General features: G+C 30.7%; 1 protein-coding gene across 1 annotated transcript in view; it reads right to left on the bottom strand.

The window, feature by feature from the left end:
• Positions 1 to 24,114, bottom strand: part of LOC119599703 (glucose-induced degradation protein 4 homolog) — a 29,816-nt gene extending 5,702 nt beyond the window's left edge. Inside the window, exons 1-3 of the mRNA XM_037949598.1 lie at positions 23,955 to 24,114; positions 9,517 to 9,701; positions 3,558 to 3,725 (exon numbers count right to left, since the gene is read on the bottom strand). Of these exons, the coding sequence (XP_037805526.1) occupies positions 3,558 to 3,725; positions 9,517 to 9,701; positions 23,955 to 24,114 (513 nt within the window). The remainder of the gene's footprint in view (positions 1 to 3,557; positions 3,726 to 9,516; positions 9,702 to 23,954) is intronic.
• Between the last annotated feature and the right edge of the window lie 1,017 nt (positions 24,115 to 25,131).

Below are 25,131 nucleotides of genomic sequence, written 5' to 3'. Positions count from 1 at the left end.
TATGAAGTAAATTTACCCCAATTTTTAAATCCGTTTCTGCCATTTAGATCACCACAATTATTTTAAATTTTTACAATAAAATAACATTTTTAACAAAACACAACTTCACTTTTAACTGAAACAAAAATATTCTTCTTTTCATGTAGTATACAAAAGAGAAATAAAACGGTACTTTAGTTCTGTTTTTTTTTTTTTTTTTTTTTTTAAAGACATAAAAACAAAAAACAACATAAAAAGGCAGCTAACTCTCTGCTTAAATCGTAATCTATGTTATAATTAAAGTGCATGATATGTTAGATTACGTATACATTGCACTCTAAGTACTTAGATTGCTTGCTTAGAACGTCAAACTGATGTCATCGAATATTATATAAGTACTTTGTTTCATTTACCGCTGGGTTCTTCAGTTTCGCCTATATGTACATATGTATACTACTATATGGTTTCTATTTCATAATTGTGAAGTTTTTTGTGTTCATTACAAGTATTTTGTGTTTTTGACTGCACTCTTATAAAGTGGTATATCCACTTTCCAAACAATGGGTTTAGGAATTACTATGTATATGTGATCTTTAAACTGTTTAATAAAAAGGATAATTAGAAATTTGTTTTTGAAAGTGGTATAGTTCCATTCAAGTTTGAAAAATGCAATATATTTACAATACCTACTAAAGTTATATGTATTTTTTATCACGAGTCAAAACCAAGATTGAATCGTCACAAAACTCAATTTCTATCGAGAGCTAATTAAAATTGATGTCGAAAACGATAATAGGGGCGAATAATTCATAATTGAATACAAAGTAATAAAGGACTTCTAAAGAATTTGTAAAAAATTAAGATAAATTTAAAAAATGCATATTATTTTTAAAAAGCACCGTGAGAAATTGCAAAAGGCACTATAAGTACCCGGTTTATTTGTCCGGGTATTTTTAAAAGTCTCCTGTTAGTGCTGATCTACACAAGAAAACTTTTTTTGGGAAACTTTTGATTTTGTGTGTGAGAGAATGAGAAAGAAAGTTACGAAGTTTCTCGTACTCAAAAACTTGTTATTCTTCTCATTCGTACAAAAACAAATCAATGCAATTAACACATAGTAGTTGAAAGAAATGTTTTTATGTGTAGACAAACATTTTCCATGAAAAGGAGCGCACAACATGCCTGATAGTGGCCTAGGTGTATTTCTTTGGATTTGATGTAGATCATTTACCGGCGTATAGAGAGGCAGATAAAAAAATCACCACTACACTCACACTGTTGGCATTTTTTCAATGAAATTGCACTGAAAAAAATATTTGGTCATTTTTAATTTTGAAGATTAAATTGCATTACTGTAAAATGCTAATATTTATTAACAAAATGTAATCAATGTACATAAGAATAATAATTTCATCAGATAGAAACAACATTTCAAATTAAAATGTCCAAAAAAATATTAAATAAGAATGATCTTATTAACTTTCATTGTTATGCATTCTAGAAAATTATTTAGGGTGTATGTTGTTTTTGTAAATTATGATCTTGTTTTTGCAAGTTGTTTTTGTTTTTTTAAGTTGTTTTTGCAATTTCTTTAACAAAGCGACATCAGCCTGCTTTGTTGAATGCTGTCAAGCAACTAAATAAAATATTTGTATTTTTGATGCTCTTGTTTAGAAGTTCGTCTGCGATCGTGTTGTGTACATGTAATTTTCCGAAAATCTTCGTTGTCAGAACAATACTAGCGCCGACGTCTGATGTAGATACATCCTCCTATCAACTTAACCAAACGCAACTTTAAAAGAGAATTAAGATGGAAGTACACAATATGAGTTGAGGCGGCAACGTGTTCCACGCTTTTCAAACTTTTCGCGCTTATACTGCAAGTTACACACCATGCGTCATTTCGATCTTTTAATGATTTTAAGATTATTAATGTTTATTTTTTTAATATTTTTCTTTCATAGTGGTGAAATTCATTTCATTTTAGTTTATTCTTATTGCCAAAGCGCCAAAACAACACTGTGTAACTTGTTAAATGAAAATCAACTACATATTTCAACTTTTTTGACAGAAACCTATAACGCGTTACCGCGTACAACGCGTGTTGTGCACTTCCACATTTAAGAAAAAGTTTCTCAACTAAAATTTCCTTGTGTAGACCAACATTTATACGAAGCTAAAATGCACCAAAAAATACACGAAAAGCACCGAAATGGCAACATTGGGTGTAAAGCATTATAAAAATATGAAGGTAATGTCATATCTCTCTCAAAAAACTTATCGAAGTTTGCTGGTATTTTTTGAAAAGTCGTTAGTAAGTTGGAAAAAGGGTAAAAAAGTTTATAAGAAATTTGTGTTGTGATTGTAGAAATTATGTTAATAAGTAATTATTATATAGGTTATCATTTCAACTGATTTTGAAGCAATAATTGTGTCCTTAGGTTTAGTTGAAGAAGGTTTATAAGCCATAAAAAGGTGTGGTTGTTGTCACTCGGAGGCCATATGGTCCATTATGATTCCCTTAAAAGAGACTGAAGATTCAAAGACAGAGAAACCAGAACATTAAAAGAAAACAAGAAAGAAATAAAATAGGTACAAGGGAAGGATAAATTGAAACTGGTCCATTCTCAAGGGGTTTTAACGCAGAAGATTTGCTGAGTCAATTCCCTAAAGAAAGAAATGTGATGTAATCCTAATCTATAAATCCCAATCGAATGATAAAAGCTAATATACTGCGGGGATAATATTGCGCAATTATCACATTTAAACTTATTTTTTTATAATTTTTTATTTAAATAATTTTTTATTTTTTAATTTCGTTTGACATTGTTTTAAAATGTTTGCAAATATTGTAATTGCACAGAATTTGAACAGGGGTTTCATAAAAAAAGTCGAATAAACTTGCCCACTTGCACAAATGGGAAACATAAGCGTTTAAATAACTTACTATTTTTACAAAAATTTCCTACCAAATCACAGGATAAATAACTAGTGAATTGAATGTTTAGATCCAGTGTATAAAGAGCTCTATGTAAAGACGTTTATTAAATTAAGAAAAATATCAATGAGTCTAATATTTGTTTCTCTGAATGTAGGTTTCAAAGTTGTTCATGCAAAATTTTAGGACTCCAGTTGTACTAGTTTCCGAGATATACGACTTATTTAGTAAGTGGGCGTGACATCTCGCCCACTTGCAATTTCGAAATAAAAAATGGTCTATTTTTTCCTCCAGACATACAGAACATACTGTGAAAATTCCAATTTACTGATTCCAATTTCGCAATGTTTCCATGAATATTACAAAAATGTAAAATAAAATTGGAAATCGAGAAATTGCTAAAGGAGCATGAGAAAACATGTCGAAACGAAATTGTCTCTTAAGGTTTTTGGGTAATTGTACATTACATTGAGTAAGCTAATAGTCATATTATCATAGCAATGAAAGAGATGACTGTTGTTGCAGGTGTTTGGCAAATTTCAAAAAAAGGTTCTTGTTGTACTTGGAACCACCTTTCAGAAAAAATTATTTATTTTTGTCGCATAGGTATGTCCATATTGTCATTTATTTTATTAGTTACCCAATGCGCTTTATCCGTTTCTTCATCAGCATCCCATTTTCTTGTCAGAAAAGGATATTTCTGAGATATAATTTCTCCATCAAAGAACGTTGTTAATGTAGGAAATTCAAAAGTTAAACCGCTAATTTTTAAATAACCACATAAAAAGGAATTATCCACGTCGATATGCTAAAATTAAAAACGTATACATATATATTATGAATAAGTACAGCTTATAAAATAAATATAATATTAACCGTTTATTTTAAAAGTGGAGTTACCAAAAGTTACTTACGTACATACTATTAAATATGATTTTTTTTTTAATAAAAAAATAAAAAGATTTTTCCGCTAGATAACTATTTAAAAGAAATGTTTATTATAAAATTGGTACGAGTTCATTTTTGCATGAAAGAAATTTTAAGAAAAAATTATAAAATAATTTTATTTAAAAAATAATTTACACTAGCTAGAGCACTCGTTTTTAAAAATTTCCGAAATTTCGAATTTTCTGAAAATACTTTAAATTTATAAAAATTATTTTTAAAATGTTTATCTTCAAAATTTAAAAATGTAAGAACTTGGCCTTGAATGAAATATAAATTATATTTAAAATGAAATCTCATGATATATAGACTACTAGCTATACCGAATGTGCTTTGTTACTCTAAAATCAATATAAATAAGAAAACCACTTTAAGATTTTTTAATATTCTAGCTCTAACAGTTTCCCAGATATATGAATTTTGTATTTGATTCATATGGGAGGTGCCAAAATTCCTATAAAAGTCCACCCATTTTTTCCTAAATTATTACCCAAATGTTTATATGGATGTCAAGCTTGTTCGTGCAAAATTTAGAATTTTAGTTCGGATAGTTTCTCGGATAAACGATTTTGTTATTTAATTTATAAGGGAAGTACGAATGCGCCCTAATGATAGTCCACCATTTTTCTCCCAAATATTCACATGGATGTTAAAGTTCTTCGTACAAAAATTAAATATTCTAGCTGCAATAGTTTTCTAGATAAACGAATTTTTGTATTTAATTCATATGGGAAGTCCCACGCCCTTAAAATCAACTCCGCCAATTTATTACCCAAATGTCAAAGTTGTTCGTGCAAAATTTTGAGAATTTTTGCTCTAATAGTTTATCAGATAAACGAATTATTGTATTTAATTCATATGGAAGGTGCCAAGCCCCCATTATGAAATTCCGCCTATTTTTCTCAGATAGTTTATCAGATAAACAAATTATTGTATTTAATTCATATGGAAGGTGAAAAGCCTCTTTTTGGAAGTTCGCTTATTTTTCTCCCAAATATTGAAACGGTTGTTAAAGGTCTTTGTGTAAAATTTTAAGATTCTAACTCCAATAGTTTCCCAGATAAACGAATTTTAGTATTAAATTGCTATGGATGGTGCAACGCCCCGAAAACCGAACGAAAATAATATCAAGTGCTTAAGAAAATCCGAGAAAACTTTTAAGTGGTTAAAATGTACTTACGTGCATTCAAAACAATTGTCCCTTTTAATTTTTTCCTTATTTTCTTTGTGCACAATAAACAAACAATTGATTGATTCCAGGTCAGTATTGCTCTTTGCTTAAGCAAATGAAATTTTACGAAATTTGTCGAAGCTATCTTCAGTAACCATACATATTATAAAGTACTGCTGAAAAATATAGCGCACCTTGTGTTGGTTTTTATTTTTATTTTATTATAAAAATAAGTTAGAAAAACATGATTGATGGCAAATATAAGAACGAAGTCCAAATTCGGTAAATGATGTGTATAAAATAACGTTATTAGGTCTTTTTATACAAAACTAACCATAAAAAATTGTTTCATAATTATATCGCGCTATTTGAAATAAGTTGAAACAATATTGAAAAATTATGCCCTTAATTGGTGAATAGTCCGAGGTTTTAATTAGGATTATATCTAGTGACATTGGAGATAAACTTCAAATGAGATTTTTAATATTTTTTCCAGGTAAACAACAATCTGACAACAAATTCCGTGTGGAGTTGTCAGTTCTCCCATCGGACGCGTCCCAGGTGGCGGATAGGGGGAGCTATCATCGGTGGTGCGATACATTGGAACTAATGGTCCCAACACCGCTGGTAGCTCGAGCTAAGGCAGACCTAACACGATACATTTGTTACAAATGGTCTATTGGGTCTGTCATAGTTAGATTGATACTGTTGCACGAGAGCCCATTCTCATACCTACGTTGATACGTTTTTGAAAAACGGTCTCGTAGAGATTGGAATGGTAAAGGAATAAGTAACATGACAATGATACATTTCGTGGCAAATGGTCACTTGTTGTGTTAGTATTCTCTCTCTTGTCTCATACTTCAATCCGCGGACCAAAACTGTCTTCCCCTCTCCCACGTTTTCCAATCCTATCTTATTCCTTTCCCTCCCCCTCTTCCTTATCCCCCACTTGTAAGATTAAGGTGGTTGGTAGCAGTGCCGATAATCTGAATGGCTAGTCAATGGTTAAAGAAGACTAGTCGCTAACAGCTCCCCTCCGATGCCAGAGTACGGATCGGTTGTAACTCTTAGCCTAGCCCACGTACGCCGTCACTGCGTGGGTCGTCCATCCCCTTACGTGCTCACTCGTGGGAACTTAATGCTTAATTCCTTAAATGAAAAACAAAATCAACAAAAACAACCCGCGGAAAACCAGCTGGGGAAACCCAAGCTGGTGGACTGCAAACAACCGGCTATTCAACCTTCTGGTGATAGCCCGGTTGAACGCAGCGAGGATGTCTCGCCCGTCGTGGCTAGCACCTCAACTGCTGCTTTAGCCTTCGCTGGTACGCCAGCAATCGCCCCTACTCCGGTCACTGCGGACCAAGCAGTGACCCCTGCGACTCCCGGACTGGTCGGACCGTCGAACTCGATGTCGGGTCCAACCACTGCTCCCTCTTCCGCCCTCACGGCTCTCGAAAACCCCCCTTGTCGCAAAGATCCCTCAAGGAAGGCTTTCGTACAAAGGCGTGCCGCCTTGCGATTGATTGATCGTCTTGGAACCAAGTCGGTCGATGCGCTCACGAACGACGAGAAATCGTCACTAGATTGGGCCAAGGCCCTCCTGGCTGAGCCGGAGTGTTCCAACCCTCAATCGAACCCAGATGTAGCGGACCAAGCTTCATCTGCAGGACCTAAACGGCAGCGTTCGGAGGAAGAACATCTTCTCCAGCAAACCTCACAGCCTAAGACTAAACGTCTTAAGCAAACAGAGACTCGGATTGTCAACAGACCCTACAGTGAAGTCGCTAAGAACCCGCTGGTTAGGGCCATTGTTGACAAGAGCGTTAGTGACGGTGCCATCTCCCAGGACAAATGGGTGATAATCCGTCAAAAGATGTTGGAGGTCTATTGGAAAATCCTACAGGATAATCCAGGTCCATCTCCTCAAAACGATGATGTAGGCTGGTATCAGGGCCACATCAAACTACTAGCGTGTACCAACGAACGCTCAGCACACCTGCTCAAACTAGCGGTTACCTCCCTTGGGGAAGTGTGGCCCGGCGCGAAGCTCGATGTGATCCCGGTCAACGAGATACCTCGTAGACCTAGATCAATCGCTGTTATTCCGGCGGAGCCCCATAACCCTGAGGCTATTCTGGCGTACCTTCAGAGCGGAAACCCAGACCTACCAACCCAAAATTGGAAGGTAGTCAAAGTTTCTGACCCTGAAGGTGCATACAGGAAGGAAGGTCGTGGTCCTGAACAAGGAATCGTTGCCGTTACTCCGACAGAGGCAAGGCAAAGTGTACTACGGATTTGATAGTATAAAGCTGCGCGTCTATCGGGGTGACGACAAACTCGACCCCAAACCCCCGCAGAGCACGGACGGAGGAAATCAAGATGACCCCGCCGACACTGACGCTCAATGATATATCGCGAGATTTAGAAATTTTGGATCTATTAAGGAAATATTCTTATATAACATTGATCAAATTGGTATCAAATGTTTATAAATTATATTATGATTGATAGATTAACGATTTATTTCTTCAGAATTTTAAATCGCTGCATAAAATGGTTGTAAAATGCTAAAAAAAATAATTTGGTAAAAAACCCAAAATGTTTGCTATATGTACTTAGGCAACTCAATACCAACTGGAACCAAATGGGTCCTTAAATATAGGGTATTTAATCATCCCGAGGTGCAATATTCATAAATATTTCATATAAGAATATTTTATTGCCAATATGATTATAAATGTGCTACAGTTTTGAATCAATAACGCGGTGTGACAAAATAACAAAAAATCAATACACTAATCGCGAGACCTAGTGAAGTTAGTAGGTCTAGCAGAGTAGATTACAGTACCATTTTTAGAATCTTCAATATACCCTAAAAATCGGAAGATATTGGATAAAAACGCTTTTTGTTGACTAGACAGACCAGAAAAAATATATCTCAAAAATTTCTTAACCGATTTAGTATTTTCCAGCTGTTTTGGAAAGAGTTTCCTTTGTACTTTTCAAAAAGTACACACACTTTTATATTTCTTAAGGAAATGTGTAAAATATTTAGATCTAAATACAAATTTTTATATTTTTTTTCAATTGTTTTACGATTCACCATAATTTTGACCCACATTTTATTAGGAAACTTATTTTTTTAAATATTTTTTTATTTTAGCCCATATTTCTATGAATAAAATAAGGTATGAAACCTTGAAATCAGATAAAAACTGACAGAAATATAATTTTTTTTTCGTAAAAACAAATATTTACCAAATCTCTCTTTCCTGAAGTAAAATATCAACTTAAGATATGCAACACAAATATAAGCTTTATTATTCAAATTGATAATTTACTTTAAAAATGAGAGATTTGGTAAATTTTTGATTTTACGAAAAAAATTCTATTTCTGTCAGTTTTTATCTGGTTTCAACGTTTCATATCTTATTTTATTCATAGGGATATGGGCTAAAATAAAAAAATATTTAAAAAATATTTAAAAGAACGACTATCACATATTATAGTTTTTATCACCCAAGTGATATCGCATCAATATCGTTTGGTTTATAAAACAAGTGGACTCATACCACTTTCAAAATAAACGGTTCATGTTTGTTGATACAAATCATAGACTACTCATAGACTGGAATCAGCTGATTTTAGTAATATGGCGGAGGCAAACAAAAAAAATTTTACGAAAAATCAACAAAAGAAAATGTAAAATGAACCACGGTAGATTTAAAAGAGGGACAAATATATAAATATATATTTCCATCTCTCTTCACCTTACACTTAATTTTTTTCAAATATAAAAAACAAATTGCATTACAGTCAAACCCATTTATAACTTCTTTTGCTCTTTACGAACTCATCTTAATTACCGGAATTTTGATAACTATTTTGATACAAAAACATATTTTATAAAGAATTCTTGGTTAAAACGAATTACTATTTAGTCCCATGAATAATATTTTATGCATTTATCCTTTTTTATATCGAACTTCAAAACATATGCGTTGAAATCAAATAAACGGGTTTTACTGTACATGCAAGTCAAAAAATTTGTTTGTGGTGTTGATAGTGTATTGAAAAGTGTTTTATAATGAAAGAACATTAAGGAATAATTAAAAAACAAATCCAGTACACTTTTAATTAGAATCTAAGCAAATATTTAATAAAATAATTGTTTTCTTTTTAATACCTTATTTTTTTGCAATTCTTCTTCACATACAATTTCTTCGATGTTTACATTTTTTGCTATTTTTTTTCAAACGAGCGATGAAAACAATCATACAGCTCATCTCACACACTCATCGATTTTTTAATACATTTTATTTTTTCTTTTGCTCTAAAATTTTACCTAATGGCGAAACTCAAAAATGGTAAAAAAAATCTAAACAAAACCATACGGTTCGAATTTACTTTTTTGACAGCTGTCAATGGTTTCTTATCTGGTTATCTGTGATACAAATGTAAATCTAATACTTAGTACCTGCAAAATTACTTCAACATCATAGGAATTTCCCTGTGACTTTTGAAACCCTTGAAATTTAGATCCGTTGTATAATGTATGTGTTGCCAAACCATCTTGTTTAAAATTTGACAAAAAAGGAGGATTTGGATCCTGCCTTATTTGTCGTATTGAAGAATTCTGTGATGAAATCTTGGAGAAGTAAAATTAACACAATCACGAAAATATAGATTAGCGTAAAGATGACAAACAATTCGAACCAAGGCGAATTCAAATAAGGTGGTGGCAGTTCTGCAACAACAACATTTTACAAGTATTTTGTTTTTGCATTTGGTTTACGTAGATGTCAAAAACCATAAGTACGGCGAAATCATTTCATGAAAAATTTTTATATTTTATTAAAAATAAAGATATTAAAATTTGTGAAGAAAATATATTCTGAATTGAATAATGTTTCTTTCAAACGAGAAAATCTATTCCGGCAGATTAATTTGCAAAATTTAAGTGAGTGCCTGAAGTTAAATAAAACTTAATTTTTTGTGAAAAATAAACAATAAAAAGTACATATTCATGAAAATATTATATTACTAATGAATGAATATTTGTTGCGAATGGATAATTCTACTCCGGCGGAGTAATTTTCAATATTTGGGCATAATGTAGCAGCCGCCGGTCGGGTAAATACTTCATATGGGTTTTGTTATATAAAGCGTTCCGGAACAGACTTTTTTAGTTAATCTCTTTATCTACATAGTGTATATATAAAACAATATTGTTTAATTTGTTAACATTTAATAGATTTCAAAATTAAGCCATATGTAAAAGTAAGCTGCCGCTGTTCGGCTAAATTCTTCATATGTGTTTCTTTATATAAAGTGTTCCGGAAGAGATTTTTTTTAGTTAATCACGTTATCTACACAATGTTAATATAAAATATAAAACAATATTGTTTAATATGTTAACATTTAATAGAAAAAAATATTTTTCCTAAATAACATATTTGTATACATACCAATTATGCCATTATTTAAATAAAATGATATTTGTTTACGAGATGCTTGGTATTTTCAGATTTTTTACATAAATAATTCAAAATATTAAGGAAGTTTTTCTCCGTTTAACGGAAATTTTTAAATATAAAAATGTAAACAATAACAAACTTTGACAGCTACGTAAACCAGGCGAATTAAGAAAAAAAATTATCAGCTGATTGAATAACACCACCTTATCTGAATTCGCCTTGATTCGAACTGTTAATGACATTTTAACCAAGGTAAATTCACATAAGGTGGTTGCTAAGGCGAATAGACTATAAGGTGAAGTCATTTCATTTTGCGGCGAATTTATGAAATTGTTTAGACAACACTGTCAAAACGACGCTATAACGCTAATAAATGCTATATGCACCTGATAATTTTTTATTATGATAACAATTTGACGTTTAGCGTAATAAATATTTGTCTAATATAGACACGGGTAAGGTAATGTCATTTCATTTTGCGGCGAATTCATTAAATTGTTTATATATGGAGTTTGAAAGCGTCGGTTTTGGGAGAGAATTTTTCTATATCTATAGTTTGACAGCGTCGTTCAAAGTTTCCATACACAAAAAAAAACAATCAGCTGTTGATGGACTTCACCTTATTAGTTTCGCAATGGTGGTGGCAGTTCGGCAACAATAACATTTTCCATTTTTTTTGTCAAGATAGTGCCGGTTCACAGTGGAAAACTTTTTTGGGGAAACTATTGATTTTTGTGTGTGAGAGAAAGAAATAACAACAATCTCTTTCTCTCACCTACGAAATCAAAAGTTTCCCAAATTCGGTAACGATATTTTAAGGTGGAAGTACACAAAAAACAATCAGCTGTTGAAATGACTTATTAGTTTCGCCAATGGTAGTGGTAGTTCGGCAACAATTACATTTTCCATGTATTTTGTCAAGATAGTGTCGGTTAACACTGGAAACTATTGATTTTTGTGTGTGAGAGAAAGAGAAGGAAATATCAACCATTTCTTTCTCTCACATACAAAATCAAAAGTTTCCCAAATTCGGTAACGATATTTTAAGGTGGAAGTACACAACACGCGTTGTATGCGGCATCTAATTTGAAGCTTCAGCGACTAAAAAATATTTTCGAAGAAGCATGACCTAAAAGGAATGCTTGCATCCTGCTGTCTTTATATATGACAAGACGAGAGTGACAAGATCAGTAGCAACTAAAGAAAATTGTCTCGATCTATAAAAATCAACCGAAGCACGATAGTGAGGCCCAACGACATCCTTCGACAAACCTCCATTCTTGTTAAAAGATGACTCAATAATGATTTTGATCTTATTTGTGGGCTCACATTCTCCGAGAGGAGGAATTGAATCAAAAATATTCTTAAATTTGCGATATACAAAAGAGTAACCAAGGTATATTAATTATAAGGTAGTGTTAACGGAGCAGCTGATTATTTTTTGCTAATACACTTTTGATTTTTTTTATATGTAGTTTGACAGTGTGCTGGCACTTTGAAGTGTAGGCATGCTGTCAAACTCCATATATGAAAAATAAAATGAATTCGCTCCGTATATCTGAATTCGCCGACGACACTACCATATAATTAATATATCTTGAGAGTAACTATTTACAGTATGAGAGGGTGCCGACAAAGTATATTAATAAAGTAGCGACATCTCTTGTTGTACAACAACATCTACAACAACCACATATATTTTGTTTTTGGAATAATTTAAGATTGTGTCAAAATAAAATTTCCTTGAACAACAATGTGAACAAAACATAAATAAAAAATATTACTTTTAAGTTAAAAATATTAACAATTTAATTATATTATTATATATTATACAATTTATTACACTTTTAAACTACTTTAAAACCACTTTTAATTCACTTTTTCAACTTTTCACAAATTTTAACAAATAGCAAAACACAATTTAAAAATGGCGACGTAAACAATGTTAACAATTTTCAAAACAAACTTTGACAACTTGCTTCATTTATCTAGTTTAAAAAAAATAGTCAGCTGTTCAAGTGATGCTACTTTATTAATATACTTTGGGTGCCGACTTAATTAATTTCATTATAACACGCAACCAGGGTGCACTTATAAGGTGGAGTCAATTCTACAAAAACAACAAAAGTAGATACTTCTGTCAAAAAATTTACATGTTGCCCCCGTGTTATTTTTAATTTACCTTACAAAAAGACAATCCCACATGCTCAAAAATCTCTTCACGTAAAGTAAATATGTATTATAAGATAAAATTTATTAAAAATTATACATGAGTTGAAAAATAAGGGTAAGCCCCCTTATTCACAAACAAAATTTTTATTTTATAAACGGTATTTTGTATGGAAATTTTGTTTTATAAACCTTTAATAACATAAAAATATTGTTTGTGTACAAGGAGGTTAGAATATTATTTATTATTTACTTATTAAAAAAGTAAATAAATTATCAATTAAAATAACAAAAAATTAATATTAGATTACAAAATTGTAAGTATGTAGTAGCAAAAATACAAATTATATACATATTATTTTTTATCAGTCAATATTAGGAACTTATAATACCGTGTAGGTCTCTACTATTGTCGTATAAGAAATATATAACGATCTTTATAGAAATGTGACCAAACCACTACCATGGAAAGTTGTTAAAAATTAAGATATCTATGATAAAATCAAGTTTTAATAATTTTATTTACAATTGTGGGATGTTTGTACTCTCAATTGATTAGTAAAAATTTCCCTATAATTGATAAAATAGATGCATATTTAGGACAAATAGTTTGTGCAATTTTTGAGTATTTCGCATAAATTTTTTTTAAATTTTATTAAAATGAATATAAAATTTATTTATTAATTTTTTGTATGTACATATTTTTTCGGTTGTGGCAATTCTAAATGGTGTACTTGGACAGTTATATCAACCTCAAATAAAAAAAATGAGTGATCAGCTGTTGAATTGACTTCACCTTATGAGTGCACCCTGCACGCAACTTTTAGCAGCTCCTTAGAGGCGTGATAGATTATCTGAGGTGAGGTGGTAGCACAGGGTATACAGAGGCGTCACGCTGTATTTTATATACCTCTTCTCACCAAACAATTTCAAAATCAAACAAAAGCTGATTTTAGACTTTTTTAAATGTCAAAAGTGACACCTCTGTATACTTTGTGGTGGTAGTTCATTAGCCAAAACGTAAACAGCCTGAATCAAAGTATATTAATAAAGTAGCGACATCTCTTGTTGTACAACAACATCTACAACAACCACATGTATTTTGTTTTTGGAATAATTTAAGATTGTGTCAAAATAAAATTTCCTTTAACAACAATGCGAACAAAACATAAATAAAAAATTTTACTTTTAAGTTGAAAATATTATGGATTTAATTATATTATTATATATTATACAATATATAACACTTTTAAACTACTTTAAAACCACTTTTAATTCACTTTTTCAACTTTTCACAAATTTTAACAAATAGCAAAACACAATTTAAAAATGGCGACGTAAACAATGTTAACAATTTTCAAAACAAACTTTGACAACTTGCTTCATTTAACTAGTTTAAAAAAAATAGTCAGCTGTTCAAGTGATGCTACTTTATTAATTTACTTTGGCCTGAATAGGAGTAGAACAGTGTTGCGCGTTCATATTGTTCAAATTACGATTTTCGGCAATTGACACGTACACTACCCGATCGTAAACAAAACTCATAGCAAGAGCGTAAAAATACAAAAAATGATCTTCAGTTGCTTAACAGCATTCAACAATGTAGGTTGATGTCGCTTTGTTTCAAAAATTGCAAAAACAATTTGTAAAAACAACAACACAATTTGTAAACAAGAGAATTACTTGAAAAAAACTCGTACACTACAAAACAATTTTACTAATGCATAAGAATGAAAACACATAAAAACAGTATTTTTAATACTTTTTTTACACATTTTAAATAAAAAACTTTATCTTTGTGAAGAAATATATATTTTTCTTTTCTTTGAATATGTTTTATCTGTAAAATTTACTATTTTCCTTGTTATGAAATTTGATCATAACAAGCGTAATTAGGCAATATTTTTTCTAAGTGTTTTTTTAGTATTTTCTCACCACTACAATAACAGTTTCTTCGCGTCTCTCTTTCTGCGCTTGGTCAGGTATCATTTTGAAAAGTCTGAATTTTCCTATTCACATACATTGGAGCATAAGCTGATGTTGATCTAGCATACTCTATTTTACTCCTAATAAAGGAACGATAAAATTTCAGGCCATTTTGTGGTTTCAAATCTCTTTTAATGCTAGGCAATCTTTTGAGAACACCCGATCATAATGCTCATTAACAGTCAAAGTATTCCTTATGGTCAGATCAAGGAACTTGAGAGAATTAACATGGGTAATAGGACAGCCATTCAAAGCAAGCTGCATATTAAAATTGGCACGTCTGCCAAAGAACACATATTTTTTTTTTGGATGGATTGAACCGCAAATTGAGAGAAGAGCATATAGAACGAAACTGAGTAATCTTATTATTAAGATTATCTACAGCCGGATCAAAGTATTTTTCAAATGAAAGGACCAGCATACTGAAAAATCAGCGTTCATTCATCCTCAAGAGAATGAATGCTGGCCGTGTATAAATTAAAAAGAATCAGACTTAGACAACTTCCCTTAAAGACCTGTAAAAGAGATGCCTTAGATATAATAGGCAGGGCTTTAACCATATTGTAAGTCACACGATCTAAACCTCCTCGGCCAAGGGCCGTTTTCTTGAGTCGAGAACATTACTGAATAATCTAGAAAAAGCTGTGCGAACATTAGAAGGAACCTGATTGGCCAAGTAATTTAAAAAGGAACCATTGTTGTCACTATCCCAATTCGCCAACAAAACGCCATGCGGCGGCTGTGTTCGGTAGATTATCAATTTCCCCTATTCTGCTCTTGTCGTCTTCACTTCTAGCTTTCCGCGCCGCCAATTTCTAGGCTTCAGAAACATTAACAGATTCCTCTAAATTATCCCGAGTTGGATATTTCAGAGCTTTTTTACTCGCAGCAATATGTTTCCGAAAGAGATAAAGCAGATTATCATTCTACCAAGGCTTAGGAATAAAATTGCTGGAACTAAAGGTTGCAGTAGCAATTTCATTACTAAATGAATCCACAATGAAGTCCTCATCAGGTTGCAAATTCAACGACGGTAAATTTTCCAAAAGCTTACGCTTGGAAACAAATTTTGCAGGCGCAACAGAAACAGCACCAATCTCAATAAAAATAGGAAAATGATGCGAACCTCCAGACCACATGGGACAAGTGTGCCATTTGATCGCTAAAGAAAATATTCTAGCAAAGATCAAATCCAGAACTGATCCCCTGATATTATCAAGGCGAGGAAAAAAAGTGATGGAACCGTCATTAAGATAGACAAAATCATATCGACTAAATACATCACTGAGCATATTGCCCCGGGGAGAGTCAACACTATCACCCCAAAGAGAGTGACGAGCGTTGAAATCTCCAGCCAAAATAACATTGCGCATACCATCCAAAAAGGATAATAAACGATGTAATTCACTGGCACATAATGCAGTGGATAGACTAGGTGGAAAATAAATAGAAACAAAAACAAATTATTGATATACAGATTAGTGGCAAAATTAATCCTTTTAGATCTGGCACTATTACAGGACGAGTTTTGGAGAACATATTAAAATTAAGTAGTTTACATTCAGGATCCGTATCGTCAACGTTAAAAATTTCAGAAAATACACAAACATCAACATCATAATTGTTGATGTAAAACTCAATGGAAGTCTTATTAGATCTTAGACTCTGGACATTGTGGTGGAGGCTTCGCTTAAATTACACGATTATATCGTCGTTTGGTACGAATCTTATTTACCTCGTTGTCCCTATCCTTCACAGGAGTGGACTTGAAAGAGACGGGAAATTTTCGTCATACTCATTAAAAATGTCAAAACGATTAGTAGAGAAAGATTTCATAACTTCTGTCCTCGAGATGCGTTTAATGGACATTATTTTCAAGAAATCATCCTCCTCGCGCCGTTTGGGACATAACTTTCTGTCACAACTAGAATGCGATATACTACCACATAACAAACACTTTTTGACACAGTTTCCATCACAAATTTAATTTATGCTCCGGGATGTTGTCAGAACGAAAACCTATCTTAACGGAAAACGTAGGGGTATCAACACCACTATCCTTGTCCTTCTTAGAAACGCTTCAATGAAACTATGTTCACATCAGAAATTGCTGTATTACATATGTACTCATCCGACAAATCCAGTGGAATACCATGAATTACGCCGTAGGAGTAAATAAAGGTGTCCGGAATGAAAGCCTTAAGAACCATTGAACTAAAATACTTGCCAACAAATTTTTTTAAAATACATTTTTTTTAAACTCCAATTTTTTCTTTATTTTTTTTTTTTTTTTTTTTTGCTCAAACGAAAGCTTAGACAATTTACTTTAAGATATTTATAGTCCCATAATGGGATGCGAGTGGGATATCTATCAAAAAAATTATTTATTTAAAGATTTTTCAATATTTGGCACTTAATTTCCCACTATTTTTATACCCTTCACCTTCGTGAGAAGGGTTTATATAAGTTTGTCATTCCGTTTGTAATTTCTATAATATAATTTTCCGACCCCATAAAGTATATATATTCTGGATCCTTGTAGGTAGCGGAGTTGATTAAGCTATGTCCGTCTGTCTGTCTGTGTGTTTGTTGAAATCAGTTTTTAGAGGACCCCAGATATCGGCGAGATCCAAATCTTCAATAATTCTGTTAGACATGCTTTCGAGAAGATCGCTATTTAAAATCAGCAAAATCGGTCCATAAATACCGGAGATATGAGCAAAAATCCGAGACAACCTCTGAAAATTTCATAAAAAAGACTATTTTTTTCATGCTTTGATATAAGCAACAACAACAACAACACTGCTTATTCATTGAGTATTCGTTTCATATGTTTGGATGGCTGTGTGTTCATTGCCTTGTGTATATTGTTTTTGTTTCTTAGTGCATTCAGTTTCGTATGTTTGGATGCTGTTGGTTTCATTGCGTTGAGTATTTTGTTTTTGCTTTTTTATGAGTTTTTCGTTTCATATGTTTCATTGCCTTGTGTATATTATTTTTGTTTTTAGGTGTATTCAGTTTCGTATGTTTGGATGTCTGTTGGTTTCATTGCGTTGTGTATTTTGTTTTTGTTTTTTTGTGTATTTCGTTTCGTATGTTTGGATATCTGTTGGTTTTACTGCCTTGTGTATTTTGTTTTTTTGTGTGTTTATTTCGTTTAGCGTTGTTATTGTTGTTCGTTTTGCTATTGCCATAATAATGATATAAACGGAAAATGAAATAAATTAAAATTTTATAGAATTGAATTTTTTTAAATACACTGTGGTGAAGGGTATATAAGATTCGGCACAGCCGAATATAGCACTCTTACTTGTTTACTCTAAAGAAAGCTTAGACCATTTCCTTTACGAGATTTATAGTTACATAATGGGATGCAAGGGGCTTATGTAAAAAAATTTAACTCTAAAACATTACTTATTGAGTTCAAATATTTTTTTTATAGATATCCCACTCCACAGTGGACCAAACGCTCAATCGAGCGCGAAATTGGTCGAAAAAAATTATGTTTTCAAAACAAAATTTGTACTGCTATTATACTTACCACTGTGGTTAAGGGTAAAATTTTTTTGTTTACTAAGAAATTAACATCGGTGTAAGCAAAGTATATTAATAAAGTAGCGACATCTCTTGTTGTCATCTACAACAACCACATGTATTTTGTTTTTGGAATAATTTAAGATTGTGTCAAAATAAAATTTCCTTGAACAACAATGTGAACAAAACATAAATAAAAAATATTACTTTTAAGTTAAAAATATTAACGATTTAATTATATTATTATATATTATACAATTTATTACACTTTTAAACTACTTTAAAACCACTTTTAATTCACTTTTTCAACTTTTCACAAATTTTAACAAATAGCAAAACACAATTTAAAAATGGCGACGTAAACAATGTTAACAATTTTCAAAACAAACTTTGACAATTTGCTTCATTTATCTAGTTTAAAAAAAATAGTCAGCTGTTCAAGTGATGCTACTTTATTAATTTACTTTGGGTGTAAGCAGTCGAACAAGACCAATTTTTTTAAATAAATTTTTTTGCAAATTTCATATTAATGCTTTGATAGTTTGAAGTGATTTTTTAAAGATTGTGAGAAGTTAATTACAAAATTATTCCATATTTATTAACTAAAAGGAAAGTTTGTAGAATTGTATAAATATGTAACATTTTTATAAGATCGAAAAGTGTTTGTATATTGAAGTTATTTTTCAAGAAACTTTAAATTTTATTAAAGTTTTTAAATACTACTCCCGCTTACTTCTGTAGATATTTTATATACAGTGAATCAATTAAGTAATTTGCCTATGTAAAATTTTATAAATTTTAAGAAAAAACTTTTTCTGATCAATTATTTTTAGCAAAATAAAGCAATTTGTTTGTTGTATTTTTTAAAGAATATCTTATATTTTAATTTTCTACCATAAAAAGTAAAATCGTGATATTAATTAACGAGATTTTTGATAAAATGTGAACGTATTGTTAATTTTTAAGGTCAATAAAGTATTTTGCTTTTTTAGGTTTTTTGTTCATTTTTTTAATATTGCTGCATTATTTTATAAAATTTAATATTTTTATTACTCCTATATATTAGAATAAAATTTTTTAGATATTTTAGTAGTGGAACGACTAAGTTTGGACATTTCTTAACCGATTTATTATCCTATATACCTAAAAGAATTTTTCAATATTTGATTTAATATGAAATCTATCGTTTCTTTGATTTAATTTCGAAAATAATAAGTAATTTTGAATTGGATACAAGATATATTAGGAAATCAATGGATTTGGACCTAGAAAAAAATTTTAGTGGGGTATAAATCTATAGATTATAACAAAAATATTCTGAGTTTTTGGTCATTTTGTATTGATAAACAAAACCTACATTACGGAAACCCCATCCTGGCCACTCTAAGTATAACACCGGGGATAACACCGTATACCACTATAGAACTATTACATGCTAGAATCTTGATTTTCTACCTCATATTTTGAATGCTTTATTTTATGAATAAAATACAGTAGGCGTAGTTGGATTTGGATAGTTATTCTTGATCTGGGTTCTAACTATATATAAGTGTATGTATTAGCTGAAAAATATTGCTTTTGTGGATCTTAGGTGATGAGAACCGCCTCTATTTGTAAATATCTAAATTAATTATTTTTCCGTACCACAAGATAGTTCACTTTATATTGTTTCCCAGCAACCTAAGGTCTGTTTAGAGGTCTAAATTTAAACATAGTGTTCTTTTAAGTTCGTATATGGACTTTGGAGAAGATGAATGAGGACTTCAATGGTTTTTGCTTTCGCTCTCCTTTGGCAGTTAAAGATTTTGAAAGACAACTCAGTGTTTTTTTTAATAATTCTTTGTGTTATTTCATCAATTTCTATATTTTATATTTTTTAATGATTGATTAAACATCTCATAATTGAATTTCATTGATTTATACTTGTTCTAAAAATCGAAACTAATTTTTATATTGGAATTGCCTCATTATTTCCCTTTAAACATTTTTAACGCAAATAACTACACAGTTTCACACAATAAGGATATGATTTTTGAAAATTCCAATTGAAAAATACTTAACGCGTGTCCTTTTAACAATAAAACAATAAATTCCAAAAAGCAATTCAAAAATAATTTGAAAACCCCAACGAAATTAACTGGAAATTTCAATATGTAAAATACTTTATTGACGTGCAAATTCTGATGAAAAATAATAAAATGCAACAACAAATACACCAAAATTTTTATTTTAATATTTTTTCTTGGTTTTCCCATTCTACACAATCTCTATTTTCAATTGGAAAACATAAATTTACTTTTTACCTGTTTTTTTTTTAATTTTATTTATGAACAAAAAACAAAATTCTCTTAAAAAAGGTAGGCAAAAAACTTAGTTGATTCACTGTATGTACGTTGGAAAGAGTAGCTCTTTGGCTTTAAAATATTAAAAAATGAATAAGCTCTCATATCAAAAAAAATAATTTGATACCGTTATTAAATATGTAATGGCTAAAATTGGATAAAGCAAATTGTCCAAAAATTTCTTCCTGATCTTTGCTAGAATTTCAAGTGTGAATAACATAATCAAACTTAATACGATACAATATCCTGGCCTCCGGTACCCAGCAAAAAATAATTGATGTCATACTTTATAAACGACATCTTAATCACATCTAAAAATGCAATTGTATACTTTTCGCTTTTATTAACCAAACATATCCTTACAAATGAAAACACAGTTAAAAATCAGGAAAGAGATGTAGAAAAGTCACTACAAACAACATATTCGAAGTACTTCAAATTTTGATGAAAAACCAATGAAATTTACATAAGCGTTTCATTGAAAGAATGTGGTTTATTTTTGACATACACATATCCGCTTTTTACAGCTTCTAAAGATAAGATTAGATGTAGTTTAAAGTTGTCAAAAATGAACAACATCCCTACAATGACACGCTAATGTAAAATTCATAGGTTTTTCACCTGAATTTGAAGCACTTCGGGTTACTAGTGGTGATGAAAATTCTATATCTTTTTCCACACTTTTTTTGCTGGGTAGGTTAGGTGGCTTCCGGTAGGTTAGTGTTCTAGTCTGGTAGACAGAAGGTCTACCAGACTAACTAACTAACACTAACTAACTAACTAACTAACTAACTAACTACTAACTAACTAACTACTACTAACTAACTAACTAACTAACTAACTAACTACTAACTAACACTAACTACTAACTAACTAACTAACTAACTAACTAACTAACTAACTAAACTACTAACTAACTACTACTAACTAACTACTAACTAACTAACTAACTAACTACTAACTAACTAACTAACTACTAACTAACTAACTAACTACTAACTAACTAACTAACTAACTAAAACTAACTAACTAACTAACTAACTAACTAACTAACTAACTAACTAACTAACTAACTACTAACTAACTAACTAACTAACTAACTAACTAACTAACTACTAACTAACTAACTAACTAACTAACTAACTAACTAACTAACTAACTAACTAACTAACTAACTAACTAACTACTAACTAACTAACTAACTAACTAACTAACTAACTAACTAACTAACTAACTAACTAACTAACTAACTAACTAACTAACTAACTAACTACTAACTAACTAACTAACTACTAACTAACTAACTAACTAACTAACTAACTAACTAACTAACTAACTAACTAACTAACTAACTAACTAACTAACTAACTAACTAACTAACTAACTAACTAACTAACTAACTAACTAACTAACTAACTAACTAACTAACTAACTAACTAACTAACTAACTAACTAACTAACTAACTAACGACTAACTAACTAACTAACTACTAACTAACTACTAACTAACTAACTAACTAACTAACTAACTAACTAACTAACTAACTAACTAACTAACTAACTAACTAACTAACTAACTAACTAACTAACTAACTAACTAACTACTAACTAACTAACTAACTAACTAACTAACTAACTACTAACTAACTAACTAACTAACTACTACTAACTAACTACTACTAACTAACTAACTACTAACTAACTACTAACTAACTAACTAACTAACTACTAACTAACTAACTAACTAACTAACTACTAACTAACTAACTAACTACTAACTAACTAACTAACTAACTAACTAACTAACTAACTAACTAACTAACTAACTAACTACTAACTAACTAACTAACTAACTAACTAACTAACTAACTACTAACTAACTAACTAACTAACTAACTAACTAACTAACTAACTAACTAACTAACTAACTAACTAACTAACTAACTAACTACTAACTAACTAACTAACTAACTAACTAACTAACTAACTAACTAACTAACTAACTAACTAACTAACTAACTAACATGTCCTACCCAGTGAACACTGTACACTAAACAGGTATATGCAATCGAACAGCTGATAATTTTTTTGTTTATTTGAAATTATTGCAACAAAATGAAATTTGTATAATAAAAATATTAAAAATGTTTGTAAAGTTTGTAAAAAATAATATTGTTTGCACAAAAAATACATTTCAACCATCTTCCGCATTGCGCCCTTTGTTTGGTCCGCATTCTTTAGCCCAACTTTATCCGTTTAGAACAGAACTTTAATAGCACAAATAAGGTAATTCCAGATTTCAACTATCCCCCGTATTGCGCAAGTTCCCAAGGCCAACGCCCATGTGATGACAATCGCACGATTATCAAATCGCATACGATTTGAAAATTTCCAAATTTATTTAAGTATGTAATGGAGTCCGCGCGTTTTGTTTGCGTTTAGTAATATTTCTATGTCGTTTTCGAAAAAAATAAACATAAAATGAAAGGGAAAATCGTCAATACAAACGAAAACAATTGAAAAAATTATGAGAAAAATCCAAGAAATAATAACATACATATTTTGTGCCACAAAATAAAAAGGAAAATCGTCAATACAAATGAAAACGATCGAAAAATTATTAGCAAAATCCAAGACTTTTTTTAAAATTTTTATTTTTAAATAAAATTATTCAAAAACATTATTAGATTTCATCAATACTAGAAGAAAACATGTCTGATTTAATTTTACAATCATTTGATTAGCTTTTAAAATCGCAGATTAAGCTAAATTCATTAGTTCACTTTAGTAAATGTTTCTGATTTGAAATTGGTAAACTTCTTGCGATTGTGATCTATAGCACACCTATTTTGCGATTTGATTTAACAATCACATCATCACATGAGCGCAAATCAGGCCAATTCAGATATTAAAATTTTTAGTATTACGCCCGTTGCCTGGTCCACTTTCGTTAGCCAAACTTTGGTAGCTAAAGATACAAATTTAGTGGCATAAATCAGGTTAATCCAGATATCAAAAATCTTGCTTTTTGGGTCCATTGCCAGGTCCTCTGTAACATTTACCAATAGGATCCATATACACTGCTTAAAGTAAGTATATAAACATGCATATCCCTTAAAATTCCATTTAAAATCACTGCATATTTTTTGAAATGAAATTAATAACTTTTTTTTAAAGACAAATATCAACAAATATTTTTATTTATTTTGACATTGAGCTCATACAAGTACAAAAAAAAAATACATGTTGTGTTTGTATTTTTGTAGTGATGCATATACCTGTTTAGTGTAATTAGTCGAATGCCATCGACCTTTATTTTTCTAATCTTCTTATACAAAAACAGTCAATCACGAATTTTCCCATTTCCGGATCAGCATTAGACGAATCGACCAAAACCAGAAACTCACCTTCATGATCTTCAGGGTAAACATTTTTCTTAGGAATATCAGTGATAGCTAAAGAATTTCCAGGCTGTTCACCGGTGATAACCTGAGATTTCTCAAGCAGCAACCTGTGGTTCCTAGTCCCACCGTCAACCTCACAAGAATCTTCGGGAACTACGACCATTGACTGGAAGCTGACATTCTCGATTTCAAATTCTCCATAAATTCAGGTACAGCATTGTTCAAATCTGATAGAGACGAACTGTGCTCGGATACATCTGAAGCAACTTTGTTGTTCGGCTGCGATTATGTGTGAGCAACAGCGGACGAGCCGTCGCCCCCCATTCTCGAGATTTTTCCAACATTCAATTAAGAGATGAAGTTCTCAACAGAAAAAAATTAAACAGAACCTCACGTAAACTTCAATTTAAATCGGAATTCACAATTTTGTTATTTTCTAAAATAAAAGAGGTAAAATGATAGGAAAAATTCGGCTGGTTTTTGTAGCTATAAAAATTTGTTATTTTTCCGTTCTTTGTTTACATTTTTGTATTTAAAAATTTCCGTTGAACGGAGAAAAACTTCGTAAGTATTTTGAACTATTTATGTAAAAAATCTGAAAATAATAAGCATCTCGTAAACAAATATCATTTTATTTAAATAATGGCATAATTGGTATGTAAATGGCCAAATATTGAAAATTACTCCGCCGGAGTAGAATTATTCATTCGCAACAAAGATTCATTTATTCGTAATATAATTTTTTCATGAATATGTACTTTGAACTAAGCAAAGTTCTCTCACTTGAAATTCTGTTGTAGAACAAAATATTTTTTTGCACTAAGAATTTCATTTTGTACTCAAAATAAATTTTGACAAAAATACAAATTTCAACAAGAAATTAAATTTTCACTAAAAATTAGATTTTTTTTAATAAAAAAATAGTTTTTTTACTCGAAACTGGCATATAAAAATGAAAAATTAGATTTTCACTGCAATTTTTTTTCACTAAAATTTTGATTTTTCACTAGAAATTTGATTTTTTACTAATAATTTAATTCTTCACTACAACATTAATAATTTTTACTAAAAACTTGGTATTCCAATAAAAAATTATTTCTTAAAAAAAATTATTTTTCATTGAACATTGGATTTTTTGTATATTTCCACCAAAAAGTCCACCGTGGTTTAAAAAATCAAA

This window comes from Lucilia sericata, unplaced genomic scaffold (genome assembly GCF_015586225.1).
Source record: "Lucilia sericata isolate MDLA Ls3-8-SP2 unplaced genomic scaffold, ASM1558622v1 Contig000085F_arrow, whole genome shotgun sequence".
Taxonomy (NCBI): Eukaryota; Metazoa; Arthropoda; class Insecta; order Diptera; family Calliphoridae; genus Lucilia; species Lucilia sericata.
The sequence above is the reverse complement of the archived record's forward strand: the minus strand, read 5'-3'. Positions and strand labels throughout refer to the sequence as shown.